We start from the raw sequence: 22,536 nt of genomic DNA, 5'->3' as shown, positions 1-22,536 counted from the left end.
GAGATTAATATCAAGCCTTTTTTAATCTCTGAGGACTTTACAGTAAAATCTCAACACTAACTTACATTTTGCTGAGCTAAACTACCTGCTATCTTATAGAAATCTAAGGGAATAAAATCACCAGACAGGACTTTCACAATATGAAATTCCAGACCCCCACAATGATTTTGGTTTTACTAGGACTAAAATGAAAGTTCCACATGCACACAGGAATGCAAACTCCATGCCTCTGAGATGCACCACGATCTTTATGTATATTAAGCAGCTGGATTATGTGTTTCTGCCATTCAGTCCACTTTTAGCTGTGAGTGAGAGAATGACTGTTACACAACACATCAATGCCTGCTGGTGCCTGTTCTGCTGCCATGCTGCTACAGTCATGGTCAACAAAAGAACACGGACTACACTAAATTGTGCTTATTCTGTGCTTAAAAGTGGGGGGCAGGGAGGAGGAGAGGGCTGCAATGACTGAACAGGCAATTTTCCTGGCCTTTGCACAAACACACAGTAATGGAACTACAGTAAAAGCTGCTTTTTCCCTATAGGCACAAACTGTTGTAAAGGAGAAAAAGGGATGGGGACTTCAGCCTCACTTTATTTCTCTAGCATCTGAGTGCTCCTCTGTGATAAAAGGTAAATGCTGTCTGATCCATTCTTCCTTGAGTGCCCAGGAACAACAGGAGGCATCAGCTCCTCGTGCATGACCTTCCTGCTCAGCTCTACAGGGACTGCTTCCTGCTAGACGTGGCTGAGCACTGGTGAGCTGATACTTCATAAAACCTGTTCTTTTTCACTAGAAAGAACCAGGATAGAAAGATCTGAGGGACACATTTGAAAAAATATCCCCAGTTTTTGGCAACCTAATTGCAGTTTGGGTGTGCCATAGAGCGGCAAGTAGCTTCTTGATCAGAAAATATACCAATGAAGAAATCAAAACAAAACCTTACGTGCTATTTTTGGTGTACCTTTTAGGGAGGTTTTGAAGTTGGGATTTCCCTCCCAGTGGGAATTTAAATCTTTAGTTTATTTCCAAAGTTCTCATCATGACATGCTGATTCCTGTTCCTTAATATATATGTATATATGTGGGAATAAAAGGACCTGACTATGCACCCACTCAGAAAGACAAGATAAAAATGACAAAAGACTATATGCTTAATTCTGTTTCCACTATGCCAGAAACAGCTAGAGCCTGTAAAAATGATAGCTGTTTTATGTCAGGTGAAATCAGCATCAAGTGCCTTGTGTTTTTGTTTATCCCAGAAAATACGTGGTGTCTCCCCAGTGACAGTTACAGGGAAAAGCTTTCATTATCTTTCTCAGTAGAGCTGACTTACCCCTTAGATTCTTGACAAAATCTTCTAGCTTCATTTTGCGTTCTGGTTTCACATTTGGGCTGTACATATCTGTGTTTAACAGTATGATGGCAAAGGCTAGAATGAAGATGGTATCAGGGTTTCTAAATTGTCTCACAACACCTGGATTGCAGATACAGTATCGCTGGCTGTAAAAAAAAAACAGAAGTGAAAGCTGTCAGAGTTACTGTTCTGATTCCACCAAATAAACCAACTCCCATATCCCAGAAGCTGAGCAAGCTATTATTTGTGTTTCATACATATGTTTAGCTTATAAGCCACTCCTAGAATGTGGAAGTCTTGCTCTCTGCTGGTACTGCAGCTCTACATAGAACAGATTCTGAGCTACAATAATGTCAGTATTCTTTTTTTTTTTCCGTAATTCCAATTGACAACAGGTAAAGAACAGAGCATTGATTTTAGCTTACTGCCAGATGGTGATTTACATCTCATCCTGTCCTTGATCAAGTACACTTGTGTTAGGTTTAATAAATTAAGGCTCTTTATTCCTGTTGTTGAAATGCTTAATGAAAGGCTGAGCATATATACTCCAAAATGTAAATGGTGTTGTATTGTACTATGAGCTACTATATCCAAATACATTGTTGTATTGCACAGATGTATTGCACATATGAGCTACTATATCCAAATACATTGTCAGAGACATTCAAAGATCTTGGAATATCTTTTCAACTGATGCCAGAAAGAACTTTTAATTGAGAAACCTCACTATGTTAATACAAATGCCAGACTTGAATGGTACCAGCAAATAAAACTTCCCATTTCATACTTCGCAAAACCACCACAATCACATGCTGGATTTGAAACTATGTAGCTTACAAGAACACTGCAAATCAGCATGGAAATAACTTAGATTTACTTCACTTCCCCAGCTCTCCAGTTTGACACCAGCAGGTTTCTGGTGACTGAGTAATTTATTTCAGCATCATACCTAAAAGCTTCAATGAGCCTTTCTACTTTCTGGGCTTCTCCTTGAACACGGATATGAGCCTGAAATTTCCTGAGTGCTTCATCCAGCTCCATTGTCGAGAAGTCCATCTCATCCACGACACAGCTAGGAGAGAAACATACTGCCATTATGGCTTTTAATTTCCAACAACAAAGGTAGATTTGGAGACCAAAAAACCCTTTCAATTTTTCATCTCTCATAGAGATTTATGGAGTTGTTTGAAAATTTCAAAATCTGACCAATTGCAGGTAAGCTGTGATGGAAGGAGTACAAATAATGGATCAATGTGTACATGTAAGCAGACCCTTATTATTTTTGTAGTAGAGGAGCTGCTGGAATGACAAATGTCTGACCAATGTGATACATCATTGCCAAGGATAATTACTGGGTTTGTGCTTCCAGGCCAATCAATTATCACAGTGCCTATAATAATAACTGATAGTTGATACTGCTCAAAATATCCTATCTGAAGCAGCCTGAAGCAAACACAGTCATTTGTACCAAATGGCTCCTGTGTCTAGGCATGTTTTTGCATACAGAGAAAAAAAAATCATCTTGTTTGGATACTCTCTTACTGTAAGTTTCATTTCCCCATCACTTGCCATGTCTTTCAGTTAACATTCTAAATAATTGCTTCTTGCTCTGAAAATACAGTGCTGACAATAAATAAAAAAGGAATCAGTTTAATATAATCAACATGAACTATGTCATTCTAATACTTGGAGACTACTTTAAAATCAGAAGCCTATGAATTTTCTTTCTTTAAACTTAGCTTTTAGTTTTCAAATAACCAGACATGAATCAGCGCAAGTAACAGCACTGTAATGCAGAAACCACAGAGAGAAAGCACAATCTAGTTTTTAAAGCCTTTTCATGGATGTATAGCTATACAGTGATAAATTAGAGTAACTCACATTATTCTTCTACTAATATTGTAGCTAACACAGATTAATACCAAAGCAATTTATTCTCTTCGCCTTGACTGTTTTTCCCTTCATGTAGAAGCAGGAGAACACAAACAGGTCTGGCATTTCTCACGCTCTTTCCAGTCCACGCCTACAAACCTATTATCAGTTCTGCAATAATGCTCACAGCCTTTCCACCTATTATAAGTTCTGTAACACCTTCAAAAGCTGCTCCCTCCTTCAAAGGTGTAAGGCACATGTGCAGACAAGTTGGAGTCAAAATGAAGAAATGAGAGCAACTGAGGACCTTGCTGGCCAACAACATAATGGGGAAGGGTCTTCATCTTTTATATGAGCTGTGGAGACAGCAGATATACCACCATGGTCAATGTTCTTAATTGGAACCAGGGCTTTTCTACAAGTATTTCAGAATAGTAAACAAAACTTTGCTTATGGCTATCTAATGACAGGAATGGGAACAAGTTATTTTAGTCATGATAGCAATGGGAAACATGAAAGTAAGATCAGACACACTTGTTTAGCTTTTGTTAACAATAGTTAACAAATGAGAATCCCTGATGATAATAAGATCCTGATCATAATGATAAAGAGAATGTGACCATAGTCACTGCAGGAGAACATGAGCACGTACATTACTCTGAGTGAACAAGCCTGTGCTGAATTACCACATCTCCCCTAGCACTGTTACACATCCCAGGCAGGTAAAAGCATGAGGCAGTGAGGCTTTACCATTGCTAGAGGGCAGAGAACTGAAACTTCTTCCTGGGAACCATCCCCTGCTTACCACCTCTCTATAAAATCCAAGTAAGAAGAGTGGAACGTATCATTTGCTGGGTCACCAACAACTGCCTTGGTTCTCTCTCTTGGTACTCTTGCACAGAGCTGTGCAGTGTACTGAACTGAAATGATGAAGTCCTGACAGCAGCAGAATGTCATGCTTTCCCTCTCACTTTCAACAGTGATTCTTATGATGATTTTACTTTATTATTTGAGTGAGTGTCCTTTTGTTTTCTAATGCAAGGTCAAGACAGTAGAAGGCCAGGTCCTCAGCTTCATCTCTATTCCATCAAGCACTCCTTGTTAGGCAGAGAGGGAAAGCTGGGGCTCACTACAGGGCAGCAGTGTGATGCGGAGAGTGTCTGATGTGCCCAAATGTTGGCAGCTATGCAAGCTCCACACCATCCAAACAATGCCTTTACACTTGAGCTGCCACCAGGCAGCAACTATAGTAGGCCCAGAATACAGCTCTTGGTCAAATACTTAGGTTACTCTTTGAATATTTTCTAAACTCCAGTGAAAAGAAGATTTCAAGCAGTTAAAACACCCTAACTTACAGGATCTGGGAAACTTGAACAAAACACAGAGCTATTATCAGATGGACAAAATCTACCTGCAATCTGTACATGTGGTATTTAAGCTGAAATACTATTCTATTGTCTGTTTTTAAGAAAAAATACCTTGTTCCTCTTTGCAGGCAAGGTTCAGAACACTATCAAGAGAACAGCACTGCCTACAGGATGCTCCTTGCTCCAAAGCATAGCTGAACAGCTTACATGAGAACAGGTTATGTCAATGAAAGGATTGCTGTGGGATTGTAGGTAGGTGATTATGACCTTACTCCAATTCACCTCACCACAGATATAGCATCTGCTTCAGCAGAGACACACTTCTACTTACTCATATTCTACCAGTCTGTTTGAGACTGAGGGCAAATGATTTGTTCAAGTTCACAACATCACATCTAAGTCATCTTGTCTTGGACCTTCTCTGTTTTCTTTCAAAAAAACTAGAAGACACCCACTCTTTGGAAAGTCTTCATCCCAGTCTGACTGATCATTGCAAAATCCAGGCCATCATTACAAGCAGCTAATACTGACTCATGCTAAGTAAGGATTGCATCAAAATCAAGCCATACTCCATCACTTTGTATTGTAGGGCCAGCTGCATGCTTGTGGTGCATAGGCTCTTCTGCTGCTTTATGCTGGTTATTGTGCTATAAGAAGGCAGCCTGCAACAAGGCACAAGAAAGAGAAGACCTTGGAACTAGATGAACTTAAGGTCCTTTCCAACCCTAACTATTCTATGATATATACACATGCCATTAGCTGTATTAATGCAGCATTCAAGCTTGAATCTGAGATAAGAAGTTCTGACAGCACAATAGATCAGGATGACTGTAGAGAATGTGACCAACATCTTTGCAGTTAAGCCAATAAGAGCAGCCTGTGAGAACTATGCAAAGAAAACACAAGGTGTTGGCAGACACTTCGTATCATGATGCCATAACCTTAATATTTTGAGGATTTATCAATATTATGCATCAACATTGAGTCCTCAGGAGTGTATTGACAGACCAATGCAAATCTGAATACAGCTTTTATTATATGCTGGTTAAAACCGGTGGTCAGAATTTTTCCTGGTCTTCCTCAATGGGCAAGATGTGGGGATTCTGTGTTCATTCTCAGCAGTTTTGTTAAACATCTAACTACATGTTTACATAATTCCTTGAACAAAACTGGACCATGATGAATTTACAGGTCAGTATATCAGATACAAAACCCCAAAGGCCCTAAAAGAATACATGTTTTAAATGGACAGCCTCTTAAAATGAAGCTTTTTTTTAATCTACTCTACTACATACAAGGTTTATTTATGGAATTTATGACCAATCTGCTAAAAGTCTAATTTTCTGCTTTGAATTTGTTTTTTTAAACCAGTTTTTGTTTATCTAGTCCTCTCTTGTCAGTGTCTGCCCATGCAGTCTGAAATCCCTGTTTATCTAACAGCTGAGCCATGTGGCTATAACAATGATTTTCATGTTCTGTTACTGATGAAGCCTTATGTTACATATTATATTGTTTCATTCAGTAAATTACTAGAGTGCCTGAGGAAGGAAAAAGACTTTGAAATATAGTCTAAGGCCAATGAAATTAAAACATAAATTTAGAGTAAATGTACATGACTACAGGGAATACAAATCCTTGCAAGTATCTTGTTAGATCAATACCAAAACCAGTAACTTAGGGGAAAACAAAGAAATAAGTATTTGCTCATGTGCATGTTTTTTCCTTAACCCTTGGAGTCTGGTTTTCCCCTCCTTCAGAACAAGATCCAGACATAAGCACAAAGCATTCAGAGACCATTAGTATATCTGGCTTGGGGAAACTCCCATCACAACAGGCTGAGCTCTTCTCCATACACAATACTCACTCCAGCACATCCCGGTTGAACTGCTTCTGTCGATTTCCCAGGAATTCTCCGATCATCTGTCTGCTGAGGCCTTTCCTCTGCAGCAGGAAGTGGGCAACACCAACTGGCGTGTCTGGCACAAAACCCCGCTCAATCAGGTATTGGACTCCTTTCTCAGGTTTTCTGAGGAGAAACAACAATGCAGAACTATTAATTTTCTTCCACTGGATCTGCAGGCATTTGATTAAAACTTTACAGCAAGTTTGCCAATCACTTCTGACTAATATAGAATCACTTAGTTTGGAAAAGACCTTTAAGACCATTGAGTCCAACCATAGATGCCTCTGACCTTGGACTCGATCTTCCAGAAATGGTTAACAGGTTAGAGGAGAATAAGTGATGCAGAAGGACTCAACTCCCATGAGTTGCTTTGTGCTCTGAGTCAGCATGTGAGGACTATGTCAGATGATGGGGCACACCAAACAAGACTACGGGTTAGCGCAGTTTCAGGACAACTCCAGCCATGCTCTAGAACATACTGTTCACCTCTGAAACACAACTTTGCATGTTATTACACATTTCCCTGTTCCATAACCCTTCCAAAGAAAAGCTTTATACACAAGCATCTTCAGGCATGAAAGTCAAACCACGTGTCAATGCAAAAGACAAGACCAACATCAGCTCCTACAAGCTCTGGTTGCTGGGAGAGATGAAACTTCCAGAAAGAGAACTTAAAAGCTGGTGCTGTGGAACAATAAATGAAGAACACCCCTGAGCTCCCACCCTGCTGCCAACAGTTAAACTTATCAAACAAAACCTGAAGAAGTGTAACTTGCAAGCTGTGAGTACAAAAACTAAGGGGGGGAAAAAAAAGGCAGTCATGCAATAAGAAGCAATTAAAAATAGTGGAGCTCCCATCTCATTTAGATTTTCTTGTCCTTTAACACACACATTGACCCAGATTTCCTTCCCTCAAACAAGCACTCTCAGAGTTTCTGCAGTATTTTATATCTCTTTGTACCTCACCCCAGATTTAGCTGTCTCCATTTAGCTCTCAAAGCAAGTGAAGCTTCTTATTTTAACATATTAAGAAGTGTGTGCTGCAGAGGATGGCTGGGGATGCAATTGGTTTCTAACAAAAAAATCTATGGCTTATAAAGGCAAATGCTGCTTATATTTCAAAGTGATGTAAAATTCCCCTTCCAGGACACAGTGCACACTGTGTCTTCCAGCAGTGTGACACAACAGCCATAATTTCTTTTAAAGATATTAAGGGGATATTTTTGCAGAACCAGTAATTCCATCATCATCTTTATTTTGTAAGGAATGATAATATAATGTGCACCTGTAAAAGTGAATCCTTTGCAGCATGCTGGATGTCCTGAAATACATTTCCTTTAAGGCAAGCAAAATCAATTCCAAAGGACAAGGTGACCGTACTATTTTTATGCAAGGTTGATCATACAACCATAAGCCTTCTTCTGGGTTTTTAATTGCAAACAACATCACTGAACACATCACCAAACACATCACCTTTCAGTTCTCCTACTTTTCTACATGACATTATTATACACTTAATACCCTACTAAGAGTTAGACAGATCAGAGGGATATATATGATTGAATCAAAAGGGAGCTCTCAAATCTCAGTTTTTTGCATGAGGCTTTCTGACTTTTTTCATCTGAAGGAAGATTACACATATGGTTATCTTCTAAAGACAGTCTTGTGAAATGAATCTCCTTCAGGCTCAAAGAGCACCCTTTTTCTTGTACATAGTGTAATTGCCACCTTTGCTCTGAGTTGTATTCACAATTCTGGATCTTTCTGAATTTCAATTCACAGCATCTAGCAAAGCCACAAACATTTTTTTCTACCCTGCTTTGCTAGTGAGCTACATTGTCCATAAAATTCAGCATGATACCAGCTCAGGAGAGTTACACTCCTGCAACTGTCAAACACAAACCAAAGGATATTACCAAAAAGCACAACTGGGTCTAGAGATCGCCGTTACTTGAGAGACACAATATGCTGGATCCCTGCTTACTGTACTAAGTACAACTTGGATTCTTACCACCTTAGAATCATAGAATAGTTAGGGTTGGAAAGGACCTTATAAGCTTGAGCACTGAAAATCATCACAAAGGTGATATGTGGTTTATTTTGCATCAGTTCCTATGCAGTTGTGTAATTTTACATAAGCCTTATGCTTTTCCAGATAAAAAGCTCTGCTTCTGGCTCAGCAATATGAAATCACTTCACTCAATTACACTCCAAACCGGGCTAGGTAGGTCTCCAAAACAGACTTAAAAATCCATTCAGCAATATGCTAGAAACCAAGAGCTCTTTTCCCATTGATATTTTATTCATTCTGAAGTGCAGCAGCAGGAAATTAGGTCTAGGATTAGTGAAAAGCAGACTAATGTATTACAAAAGTTGTAACATTGATGCAGTGTAAACTCTGAATTGCAATAACAAGAAAACAGCACCTGAAAACTCTGAACTGTAAGAATGAAAGCTACTGTTTCCCTATTTGCTAAATCACTCCATAGCAGCGGTGACATAAAATTCAGTGAATAAAATATCAGTGGGAAAACAGAGGGTGAAAGAAATTTTATTTCTTCTCCTTCATGGCCCTACCCACTGAATTTGCCAACTAGAAATCAATACAACCGTATCATATTAGTTTGAAATCTGCACCCAGCAAAGGTGGTACAGAGCTACTGCTGAAAATCAAGAGCTCAAGAATGAAAGGGCTTCTCTGGAGAGTTTTTACTACCTGTTAAGAAGAGAACTGTAACTTTCCACAGTATTACTTTGAAGGTTCTGACAATCATTACTACGACAGGGCTAATGGGTTTCTTTGGGCAAGCATTAGCAAGAACCTGTAGCTTCAGGTGGTCTCTTGGTACCTCACCACAGTACACAGCAGTGTACTCTGGAGGACAGCATGATGGAGAGGCAACCAGCAGCAGCCAGTACCTCTTTGTAGTTGTTATGGTATCACTCGTGGAGCAAGGCAGCCCGCAGTGATTTCAGTTATGAATGCTGTGTGGCTCACAGGAGAACTCAGAAGGTTAAGGGTCATATGGGAATGTGCACAAATAAGGTTCTCAATCAAATAAGTTTCTGTGGCTAAATGTGGGTATTAAATTCCAGGGGAAGAAAAATTTTCTTATCCAGTGGGTATATCCCTACCTTCCCATTCAGCTCATTCATGCCACGTTTGGTTTCTGTTCTGGAAGTCTGGACTGTCAACAGAATTTCTTTATATTTCATTTGCTGATGATCTGAAACCCTAAATTCATTCAATACACTTGACCGAGAAATTGAATTAAATATGGACTATATTTTATCAAACAGCTTATTTGAAGAACAATCTCCTGCAAGCTAGGGAAGTTTGGGGGATTTATTGCTGTTGTAGGCTCCCTCCGACTCCATCTCAGATGTGACTTGATCTTATTCAATGGAAAATGTACTTAACAGTATTCTGAAGTGCTGTACTTACAATGAAATTCTACTTTAAAAGTAAAGCTAACAGTAGATTAAGAGAAAAATGTAGCTGGGGTGCCTTCCTCTCTGAGTTTAAATGCATACAATGTTTTTCCTCTTTTCAAATTCAAAGAAATGGAAGAACTAAACAGCTTCATGGAAATTTAAGCCACCCCCATCACCACAAATTTCAAATATTACTAAGTGTGAAGGAACTGCCTCTTAAATTCACCAGGAGGGCATGCAGGTTGTGGTGTTGAGTAGCAGCCAACCACCAGGAACTCTTCCCAATGGAAGGCAAGAAATACCAGAAGCTGACACAACGCTGGGAGGGCAGGTTTTAAAAGGCAACAAGAGCAAACAGGGATTCTCCTGCAGGCAAAACCTACTGTTTAACAGTGGACAAGCTTTCTTTTACACCAAACCCTAATTTTCCTAATGTGTTTCTGAATGCAGAAGGGAGTGGCTATAAAAGGGTCATGGGTGTAACATGAGAGAGGACATGCAACATCAATTATCCCTATTTCTGCCTACTCAGAGATGAGCATGGACTGTTCTGCACTTAAGGCTGAGAGTCTTTTGTGATTAGGAGAATTCCCAGTGACGGTCTGTTAATTACAGCTCCCAGTACCAGGGAGGATGAGCAGTCTATAAATAGCAGCTGTGGAAGCTGCATAAGCACAGCATTCATTTTCAGATTTAAATACATTAACTAATACCAAAATCCACTTTCTAAAGTCAGCACCTTACACAGCTGATGATACATGTATTTAAAGAACTTTTGATGTTTACAGGGCTGCTTCCAAAAGAAAGCCTAAAAATGTCTTCTATCTTAAAAAAATACCCAACCAAGGCAAATCAAAAGGAATCTACTGAACAGAAGGAAAAAAATCAACCAACACAAGACTATGTGCGACACCATATTTACATAAGATTTTCAGATGTTGTATGAAGGGTAAAGGAATTTGCCAGAAACTAATCAGTAACAAGAGCTGTAAGATAGTTTAAAGCGACTTTAGGGGGGAAAACATTAATGGAGAAAGTAACACAAACTTCTAAATAACAGCTCAAACCAGTAGATTTTACAAAGCACACTGCTTAGAGAGTGCTGCCTATACCCAGCAAAAACATTGTCTTGGTGTGCTGCTAAGGTCAGGTTGGATCCTGCAGCACTCTTTGGAAATGGACATCTTTAAGAGGAAGTGATTTCCCAGAATGATGAGTGCAAAATCACATGTGGGCAACAAGGAAAAAAAAGCAAAGAACAAAACAACCCCAACCCCACCCCTCCTAAACCCCCATTCCTTCTACAGCTACAAGAGTACACCCTTGCACATCCCTGCTGTCTCCTGTGGTCAGTAGAATGCCTTTCCCTCCCAGGCACAGCATGAATGAGGAGAGGGCTGATTTACTTAGCAAGCCCTACATGCAGTGCCAACAGCATAAATTCAGTTGAAATTCACACAACCTGCTGATACTTGTGTAGATCTCATGAGAAAGGTGTTTTTTTGGGGGGATTATAGCTTGGGAAACTGGGGAGAGCTTGGGTTGGTTTTTGTTTAACTGCTTTGCAGGTTGAATCTGGTAAAGTCACCAAGAAGTCTGTATGCTTGGGCATGTTGCTAATGTCAGTGATGTACGAGGCTCTCCTAAGAATTATCTGTCTTAGGAGATACAAAAGAAGAACAATAAATAGGGTAACAATATCAAAGTTGGTACATTCCTGAGAGAAATATACTTATCCAAGTTAAGAATACATATAAAGCAGAAGAAAAAGAAAAGTATTTTTTCATATACATATATATAAAAAGCATGGGAAAAGCACTGCATTTCTAATGGTTCTATTGTCACGAACAAATTACTAAAGAGAGCATCTAATTCTGAATGTGTCATGATTTGTTTCAATTAACTTTCACCTGATTGAAGGAAACACTGACAGACAACTTTAGGATGATACCTGTTATTACAGACAACTTTAGGCTGATACTTGTTATTACAGTCATTTACACCACGTGAGAATATCATCAGCTTGCAAAGATAGCTGCCAACTAGCTACCAGCTAGATAGATACCAACTAGCTGCAGCAGAAACTCTGGATTGCCAACAATAACAAACAGCCCTAAAGCTCCACGAATTACTAAATATAGACTGTCAAAATCACATCATTCCAGTCCCTGCTTTGACTCTGCTTAAATTCTGTTCAGAGAGTGTTCAAGACCTGCCAATGTTTGAGAAAGCAGGAAAAGCCATGGTCAGAAACAGCTCCTCCTTTGTAGAGGGGAAGGACAGCAGCATCGGCTGACGGACATCCTAAGCCAGTTTGGTCACCATGCTTACACCACCCAACAGGTAGTGCAGGATCAGAGACAGACACACAGATGCTGTTCAAGCCACAACAGGAAACATGGTTAGAAATGCACCACCTTATCGTGTTGTTGGATATAAAGTGACACCAGATCCCACAGGTTAATGGTACTTGGGGAACAATGCTTTGCATTACCTAGATACTTAAAATGTTATCTCTAAAAATTATAGGAAATGTTATTTTTGCAAAAAACTTGCAATGAGTTAGAAAAGTGAATTTGGTAGAGGAGAAGCTTTTAGTCAGACTTTGGAAGGTAAGAAAGAGATGAGCACAAGGGTAGCATTTACTGTTATCTACCAGATTTACTGGTACAGCCAGTCTTACTGAAAAAGAAGCCCAATAAAGCCAAGTGCTGTAGGTAGATGAGTGCTACCATGTCAGTGCCAGCACCGGCATCAGCCTCTTCCAAACCAGCCACAGGGCTGAGAGGCCTGCCTGCCAAACTGAACTAGGAGAAAAATGGGTTTTGTGCTTTGGGCTGTGGTAGCTTGTTTTGGTTTGTGGTTTGGGGTTTTTTTGTGTCTTTTTGTTTTAATCCAGTCCAGTTCCTCCTGCAGCTGCACAACCAGTTGCAGTAATGGAGCCACGGTGTGCTCATGTCCACTCTGGCCCACAGGAGCAGAGAATAACAAGCACCACCTCAATTTACAGTCAACAAAACCACAGTGCAAAGGTGTATAAAACCTTCCCTACTTCTGACCTGCTAAAGTTTACAGGCATCCAAAACCACATGAAATCTTTGTATTTCCCTTTAAATGCTCAGACAATAACAGCTGTGAAATGGAAGCATTAATAAACAAATGAGAAAGGGAAGCAGCTTGCCCAAGTCTAGTTTCCAATACTGAGCAATGCCAAAAGGACCATTTAAGGTAAACTAAGGATTTACTCACACAATGTCAAACAACCACATATGTACTGTTCTTGCAGCCTTATCTGAGGCTTCTTATCCCCCCTTGTCTGAGAAAAGGGGGATGGGACTCACACAGTGAAAGATGAAGAGCTTGCTGAAAGAAATTGGGAACTTCAGTATTGCTAAAGGCACACATGTGCTTTGTGGTTACTTGTCCACGTTCAGGCACACACAGGCACGCTACACTGAAAAGACCATAAACTGAGTGTGTCTAGAACCAAGCAAACCAGAACTACAAACATTTCTTAGAGGTTGTCAACACCACAAACAGAAACTGCACAAACGTGCTGCTGCCAAAGAAACATTTTCATCTGGGGGGTGGAGCATTTCATGCAGCTATGATGCCAGCCTTCTGCTAAAAAAGAACCATCCTGCTTGCCTTTGATACCAGAGATCACATTTTGAAACATCTAGAGTCATCACAAACTTAAGCAGTAGTTTAACTATAAAATCCAGGGCTGGCTTTTTCAGTAGCAAGAATCGAAGACTTTTCTTAGAATCATTTAAGAAGTTAAATATTTTTAAACAATCAAGTTGGCAATAACAAGCTAGTTGAACATTCTCCGTCTGGCAGACAGCTACATTTTATTTCTATGCTTGTACTTCTTCTTCACTTTGCTTAATATCCTTCTGCTGCCACAATGAAACCAAGAGAATTGTTATGTCTATTTTAAACCTTCTGGGAAAGAAGAAAAACTCAATATCCTTAAAATACTACCAAAACTACTGCCAAAACAGCTTGTGAGAGCTCACTCAACTATGCAGCAAGGCAAGGGGGCTGAAAGGAAGATTGAAGAAAAGGACTGGGAATCATGAGCTGCATCTTTCTTGTGTTACACAACTGTTTAATGAAGAAGAACTAGGTGTAAATTGCATCTTCTGGTAATTAAAAGAAAAAGTCCCCTGCGCCAAGAAAATAAGCCAAGAAAGAGTACATTTAACACAGCTCCCTCATCTCACAGAAACAGGGAGACAGTTACTCACAGTATTTGGGTAGGAGCCCTGCATTTTTCCCTGCAGCAGGATGACTTCTCCTCACTACATAATGATATGCTAACCTTCTCAGGTTCGTCCAAGACCAAAAGCTACCAGCACAGCTGTGAAGGTCACTGCTTCCTTGCTATTACACCAAGTTACCTGAAGGAACCTCCATTCACTACAAGTTAATTTACACTCATGTCATTAACAGCAGATGTAACCAGGAAATGATCTCAGTGCCCAGTTCTGTTTGGTGGGGGAGCAAAAGAGAGGAAACTCTGTGGATGCCTGTTTCACAGAACTGAGTAACTGACCTCAGCAGTTCTATCATTAGATCACTCTGTTTCGCCATATCATCATTTCCTAGTAAAGGAAATCACACATTAAAATATTATCACTGCTACTGAATGTTCAAGCTTGTCTGAAAACTACAGCCTGAACCAGAGCTGCTTACAAATCCATTAAAAGTGTCTAACAGGCAGCTAAAGGGTCCAAGCAGAAAGCCTGGGTTATTCTAACAAAGGAGGATAAGCTATTTATTAAAGAGTTTAAAGCTATTTCAGAAATGGGAGTTTTCTGTATAAGAAGCACAGCCTCGAGGAACAAAGCACTTAATACAGTGCAGAGATTCATAAGGTACACACCAAGCAGTTGCAATGCAGTAGTAGGACATGTCATTGCTAGTACAAACACTCCTGACTCATCATGCTATAGCAGATTTAGTAGCTCCTCATTATTCCCTCTCTGGGCAGTGGACAGCCTCATTTTTTCCCTGCTTGTAAGAAAGGAGGAAATATTTTAGTTAAATAAATGACCAAAATGCTCTGTGAGGATTTTCTCACCTCTTCTGACCCCATTGCATCTCTGCATTTCTCACAGAGTAGGGAAAGTTTGTAGTTGCCAGCAGAACAAAATATACTCCACTTTGAGACAAGATACGTGAAAAACCTGCTGGCTCTCTCAGAACTATTTGCCAGGGCTGAGTTTTGCTTTCATGTTTATGCAACTATAGTCAGGAATGAGACATGAAGATGACTATATCCTTGAAACTGAGGAACAGTCCCTGTCTTAACCTCTTCGACTGTCCCTGCCCTAAAGTCTCTTTCCACACCCTGAACCCAGTTACATGTAACAGAAGTACTTCAGCTTCAGTTTCTACTACTCAGCTGACTATGAGTGGGAAATACCAACAACCACTTTTGCTTTAAAATGGATACATTTTAGAAAGTTTAAAGAGCTACGGATTTTTCATTTTCAGATCCCCCTCCATTAAGTAGATAGATGTGAATAGTTCAACAAGAGGAAAGAATCACTTCTTTTCCTGAACTCTTCCAAGGGTTCCTGAGCACCCCCCCAAGCCTCTGTTCAGACTAACCTCTGTCTGCAGAGGCATCTGGGCATCTTTCACCCGCAAAATTTGATCACTTTAATTTGGGGGGAGGGTGGGGAGGAGATAAAATTCTTGCAACCAGAGTCCTATCAGATGCTGCTCTGGGAGCTGCTCCCCAGTCGGATTCCTCCATTCCCAAGATTGTTTGCTAACAACTGACTGTATCCTGAGCATGCACCCAGGCATTGTTAGAGCAAACCAGCTCCCCATTCCTGGCACGGAGCAGCAGGAGGGAGATGTGTGCCCAGAATCTTTAAGACCAGGCGGAGCTGGCGGCAAAAGATGAGGTAATGGCTCCTTCCCGATTCCAGGGCCGCTTGCTCACAGTTACTGCTGGTCTCGGGGCAGCCTTTCAAACACCAGATTTGCTTCCAACATTTGCTAAAGATTATACTCCCTTTTAATGGAGGTAAAGAGAATCCTTGTGCTCATATTTGAAACTGGCGCTTAAATATACTATTGGTCGAATCCAGTTCCACATTTCAGCTGGTTTTATGGGCAAGACAATGTATGCTAATCAAAGCATCCATTTTGGAGAAAAAAAAAGGAGGAAAAATGGATCCGCAGGGAGAAAAGATAAAACAGGCACAGAACAAAGCAAAACACACAGTGTAGATTTTTTTTCCTTTGGGTGTTCTCGCTGAGGACTAAATGTTTTTAGAAATAATGAGAGTCATACTAAGAACATTCTTCTCTTCTTACTAACTCTTAGGCATGTTAGAGAACAAGCTACATGAAGTGTTTTGATTTTCATTTTTGTTGGAACCGTCTGTGGCTGAATAATCTGCAGTCCAGATGTTGTAACAACAGCAAAGTCCCTCTTAGCGCACACACAAGGATGGCAAATGGCTGTTAAGAAATCCTGAACGAGCCTATCGTCTCCCCTTTCTTGTAAAAAATCCCCTTTTTACTGAACCATTCCAAAAAATCACAGAAGGCATAGGACTGGCAAAGATACTAGAGATCAGCTCACAAAATGAAAGTGTTTGTTCAAAGGTACACAGAACGCCAATTTAGCTTAATTTACACATTCTCTCTCCTACTCAATCTGCACTTACAAGGTCTAAAATCATTATAAGTGTTTCCAACAAGCTTTCAACTTAAAATTCTAAGGGGGACAGTCTAAAAGCACATGTTTTCAGGTGAGATATTAGAATGCTGAAGGGATGACATGAGATCTGGGAAGAGCAATATGGAAAGTATGTTCAGCCTCTTACATGGAATACTTTAGGCATGTGATTAGTGTGAATGAAGGAACATCAGATTATTGCAGTTATTACAATACTTAAATATGGCTCCTTGCAAAACTGCTTAAAAAATATTAATAACATCTGGCAACTTCTGAGGGCTTCAAATAGAGGAAAAGTTTCTGAATGTAACAGTGCGTAGGATTCCAAATTACCTTCAATCCCTACCTACATGTAAATGATGGGAACTGTATACCTCTGTTGAACAGTTAGAACTGCTTTCATGGGAAATGAAAAATGTGCCTTCTCACAAACACCATCATTGTGTATCTCACATCTCCAACCACAGTTTCTTCAGGAGTTGTAATTTGCAATTTTGTGCTTGTACAATCTCACCAGCACTCAGCAAATTCCTCTCATATCTGCTTAGTAAAATAAAGAAATACTTACATTAACATTCCAAGGCATCTAGACATGTTTTAAAAGTCTGCTCCTGGAATTAGTATCCAATTTATATCAACAGTGATGTTTAAATTTTGAGTAACATCATCCCCATCATGCAACAAATGAAGCTGGTAGGGCTTTGAGGGCTCACAGGTCAAAAGATCACTACATGATGCAAACAGATACACATGCATTTTTAACTCTGAATCCTTTGAGAGAACTTGGGAGTAGTGAGAACGTTGGTAAGAGCCCGTTATAAAGGAAGCTACAGAAAACTCCTCAAAACAGTATACTGTGATGGACTAAGGACACACAGAGAACAATTCCCCACTTGTCACTACCCTTTCCAGAAAGCAAGAGGGGACAAAATGGGGTGTGCTTGTATGTGAAAGACATCTGCAAAAACTTACTGTGGAAATGTTTATAGCCTAGCCTCTGTTCTAGCAATGTAAAGTGGTGTTATACAAGATGTACATGTAAGGTTAGGCTGTAAATCCTTCAACAAAACACTACACAAAAAGAGCCCTCAACAGAATTCTGCCCCAGCACAAAAAGCAGAGCAGCATGGTGGGAACAGCCACAAGCTGGGCTTCACAGTCTCTCTTCACCAGCAGCGTCAGACACAGGCACCACCACCAGCAGGACTGGATCACATGGAAAGAATTCCCAATGCCATAGAATGCTTCCAGACGAGAGGACATTTGACAGTCAATACCTTCCCATAACCAATATCCCAATGGAGATACTAAACATGATTCTAGTCCCTGCCAGAATAACAAATGAGTCTGAGAAACACAAACTTTTGTTCCCATATATTGCAATACTAGCCACAGTCACATCACATTTTCAAATTACCCCAACGTTGTCCAAGTTCTGTTGAAAACATGTTATCAATGCAGGAAGTGTTTGTACCCCCCACCCAAGAGAATGCTGAAGAATGGCTCAGTGTATTCTATTTGTCATGGCTCAGCTGGGTGTGCTGGAGACTTTGAAGAGATAGTAACTGAGAGCAGTACCTGGTACTTGGCAAGGAACCAGAGTTACCACCACTGTCACAGTGGCACAAGAGAAGGCAATGAGGCAATATATTTCTTCCTACAGGCACATGGCTCTGTATAGAATCATGGTTTACAACTACTGACTGCAAAGCTGACCCAAGGGCAGGACGTGTTTCCTCAGGCTGCTGAGGTTAAACCATTCAGTCCTATTTAATCTATCAGAACCATCAGTGCACTGGCAGCAGAATGGAACCTGAAAATCCTAACAGATTGGGCTGCAATAACTGGTAAACCTGGTATTTCCAGCCTGCAGTCAAAACAAACACGAGAATAAAATCACAGCCCTTTTAACTTGGGTTTTTTTGATTCCTTTTTTTTATTAAGTATCAGTCAAAAGGCCTCTTGAAACCTTGTTTATAAGCAAACCAGTCTCAAAGGCTGGATTTGCATTGGCAGGGTTTGGAGCCTGCAAAATAAACCTTTCTAGGTAGTGTTTTCCTTCTGCCTATGAGGGAGGAATGGTTTCCAGTGTATTCCCTCCTGGACTAAAGCCCTTTCAAGCTACATTGAAGAAAATGCCCAATTCAACACAGCTGGGCTCCAACACTTCCGTGGCAGCCCAGCACTGTGGCACCTGCAGTCCTTCCTTTAGGAAAGCAATGAATGGTGACACACAGTCTGACAGCCTATTGACAGGGTGAAATCACTGCTGCCATTCAAAACCAGGAGCATGCACAGAACCTGTTCCTTAGTTGCAATTTCTTTGGCAGAAATTGTTCCATTTGGGTGATACTTTATGTTCTGGTATAGTGGATACCACAAACCATCTTTTAAAAGTATATTCTTCTAATTAATGCTGAGGTTCCTAAGGAGTGCCAAGTTACAGTTTGAAACAAAGTCCATGATCAAACGATAGAGCTCCTAGAAAAATGTTTTTCAACTCCTATTTTTTTCTCTACTGTCCTGTGTTTCCCATCCTCCAAGGATCTTTGTGATACTAATGTTTTACATATAGCAATGATTAAATGAACTAGACCCCCAGCTGTGCTCCAGCTTAATTTACTCCACCTATAACTGGCTATTCTAACAAAGGGCCTCTGGTAAAAAAACTCCACTTTGGATTCTGAAAATTATTACTGTAATAGGAAAGCCAGAAAAATTAAAAAGCATCTGTTGAAATTTCAATTGTGAGGATAGTGACATGCTTCTAAAAGCTTCATTCTTTCAACACTCTAGTGAAAAAAGCAGAAGTATTTACTACAATTCATGCACTTCTTTCTGGCTCTAAATTCTTTGTATTTCAGCCCAGCTTTATGTACCAAAACAAATGACATGATTATTTGTTAATTAAGGTTTGGGATCTTGCTTTGCAAAGAAGATTTCAAAGACACAATGACATCAACATGAGTATGTTGTAAAAGACATCCTTAACATTTTCTCTGGTAGATGCAGACATCCAGGGGATAACCTGCCTTCTCCTAACAGGCAACTCCAACGCTGCTTCTTCCAGCTCTGCACAGGGTGCTTCCACATGGGTGGAGCACTCATCCTCTCGGGAGCTTGAAGCCATGACTTGTACTGCTTCCTCATTTTATCATCATAAACATGTCATGGAAGATCACATGGGCAAGAAACATAAAAATGATTCTGCTGCATTGCCTTGAATGCTGGAGAGTAGACTGAAAAAATGTATCCCATCACATTGTGGGTGTACGTCTGATTACATGGTAGGAAGCACAAGCAAGAGAGAGAAGCTGGGAAGATGGGACTGGTTAGCAGAAGTCCACCCAACCTGAAGACCACCATCCTGGCTATACCTAACCAGGCTGGACAATCCTCCTTCATGCTGTTCTGCCAGGGGAACAGCAGCCTCTGCCAAGGAGAATGGCATCCAGGACCTGGCTTTCAATTCAAATAACATTTGGACACACAAGATGCTGTGACATACTTCATGTGCTGAGAACAGTGAGTATAATGCTCAGAAGTTAACTGAAATCAATGCACCTGTCCAGCGCATACCTGAAAGAAAAAGGGATTCTTCATCTTGAAGCAATCATCAGTTCCAAATCCTGGCAAGTGCTGAACACAATCTCTATCCCTTCAGCGACCTCACAAAATGCAATCTGCAGTCCCACTTGGTGCACTCTTTAAGAGTCTTCTGAACTTTTAAAAGAATAAAGCGTTTGGAAGTTTCCCAGCTCCCTTCTAAAAAGAGTTTACAGATTCATGCACTGTCTCATTCTGTGATGGTTCAATACCATCACAGAATAGAAATAGGAGAAAGAAGGCTATTAATGAAAATGCCACAATATGCCAACTTGAAGAGCCATAATCAAAACAGAAATCCATGGGATAACAGAAATCCATAGGATACTCAGGGGCTGTCTGAGCTACCAGTGGAATCAGAGTGATTCAGCAGAAGGTAATGAGACTCTTCAGTTCTATATTGATACTGGAGATATAATGCAGTGGGGGAATGAGGTAGTGACATACAGCAAAAGATCATGCACAGAGATGCCTGGGGTTCTGCACATCCCTCTCTTCCAATTCACTGCTAAGAAACTGCAAGTTGTCTGACAACCAGTCAATATATATAAAAGGTTTACCTCTGTTCCAGTACGTGCAGCAAGATCATTTAGATGTGTTTCAAGTAACAGCCTCTTCTCTATTCCTGATGTTTATTTTTCACTGTCAGCCTCCTGCTGATAGGGTACGTCACTAGAAGCATCTGACGCTTTCCAATGCTCTCATTCATAGCTGCATGCTGCCTGACCACCTTTTTTCTTTCACCCTTCTGCAATTGACTCTAAAGACTGTATTATCCAGCTTGAAGTTCACTGACCATCAACTACTCAAAGCTTAATTGCTGTTCAAAAACCCGAGCAAATACCAAGTCTTTAAATGTCAGCCGAACAGAACCAGCATCTTTCCTTCCTTCCTCTGTCCCCCAGATATGAATGTTTTGAACCTAAAATAAGCAAACTGATGTATCTTCTGACACAATCTACTTTATGAGCATGAAAAGCTGCAGAGAACCTTTGACTTACATACTTCCAATTGATTAAAAGCTTCTGTAAAGGCCTATTAACCTTTTACAAAGATAAACAAACCTGGAAGTTTTACAGTCAAACCTGGCCCATCCATACTTAGTATGGCAATGCACAGCCTCACACATGGCATCAAAAAGCTTGAATTGTATGCAGTGTTACATCATATTCTTATATGATGAACCACTGACCTAAAACTGAAGCCAAAACAAATCCTATCACTGCTAGCTGGAAAGGAGGGCTGAGCTCTCCCAAGCTGCAGAGGGCTGTGAAGCAAGGCCTGTGGCAGCATGATGAAATTGCCATTAGCTCTTTCAAACCTACAAACTATTCATAAAGAAATCCTGAAGTACCTGGAGTAAAATTTCAAAGGCTTCTGCAAACACTGTGAGCCACCAGCAGGGAAAAATTCTGGCACTTATCATCTTTCATCCAAGCATTCTGAAAGGCTTTAAAAGCACTAGTGTTGGAGAAGGTTTAAGTTAAGTGACACCCATTTGAGGACAGGGAAGATGGCACACTAGGCATGAACTAAGCAGTGAGAAAAACTGTGAATTCTAATGTCAACCTCCTAGATTTTTAAATTACAGTAGCTCTGGTAAGAAGTGGGTAACTCCTATAATGTGAATACAGGGCTCAGAGCAGTGTATTATCTGTTACCTTCTATCATAGTGTTCATATTTCTACAGCCACATGGAAGCGTCCAAAGAAAGTACTTCAATAAAACACAGAAACTTGAGAAAATAATTTCATAGACATTTTAAACAAGTCTGTAACTGGGAAAATAAACATTTAGGTAGAAATACAGATTTTATTACAATTTTATGACAAATAATATTTATTCAGGGTAAAAATATTCAGTCCATTGTTTCTTAATATCAAAGTATTGATGAAATCTATTGAACAAATTCCAGGCCCTGCGTGTATCAAAACAAAAACTCATCTTACACTACTTGCAATTTCTAATTCCCATTTGACAACTCTTACCACACCTACATGATTAGGGCAGGAAGAAATCAGAATTTGTTATAACACCTAAAAATGGGTCAGGATTAAGCCACCAGCCTTTTCAACAAGAAAAGAATATGATCATTCTTCCCCAATAATTTACTACCACTATATACATGCATAATTGTATCTTTTCCCCTGAAGCTGCTTAACTACAAATCCATCATCTTGCAAGTACTCAAATATGAAGAGTCACCACAAGCAGCTTGTTATTCACTGACAAGCCAACATCAGACACCAGTCTTATTTATCTGATACAAGAAAAATCCTCCTGGTTCAGA

At 40.1% G+C, this 22,536-nt stretch overlaps 1 protein-coding gene across 2 annotated transcripts in view; it reads right to left on the bottom strand.

Moving 5' to 3' along the window:
- IQSEC1 (IQ motif and Sec7 domain ArfGEF 1) overlaps positions 1–22,536 on the bottom strand; it is a 70,706-nt gene that overhangs the window by 24,544 nt on the left and 23,626 nt on the right. For both annotated transcript variants that reach the window (XM_031049234.2, XM_031049232.2), the window contains exons 4-6: positions 6,461–6,622; positions 2,307–2,429; positions 1,337–1,503 (exon numbers count right to left, since the gene is read on the bottom strand). In XM_031049234.2, coding sequence (XP_030905094.1) covers positions 1,337–1,503; positions 2,307–2,429; positions 6,461–6,622 — 452 coding nt within the window. The remainder of the gene's footprint in view (positions 1–1,336; positions 1,504–2,306; positions 2,430–6,460; positions 6,623–22,536) is intronic.

Source organism: Melopsittacus undulatus, chromosome 9 (genome assembly GCF_012275295.1).
Source record: "Melopsittacus undulatus isolate bMelUnd1 chromosome 9, bMelUnd1.mat.Z, whole genome shotgun sequence".
NCBI lineage: Eukaryota > Metazoa > Chordata > Aves > Psittaciformes > Psittaculidae > Melopsittacus > Melopsittacus undulatus.
Note: the sequence above shows the minus strand (reverse complement) of the source record. Positions and strands in the feature narration are given on the sequence as shown.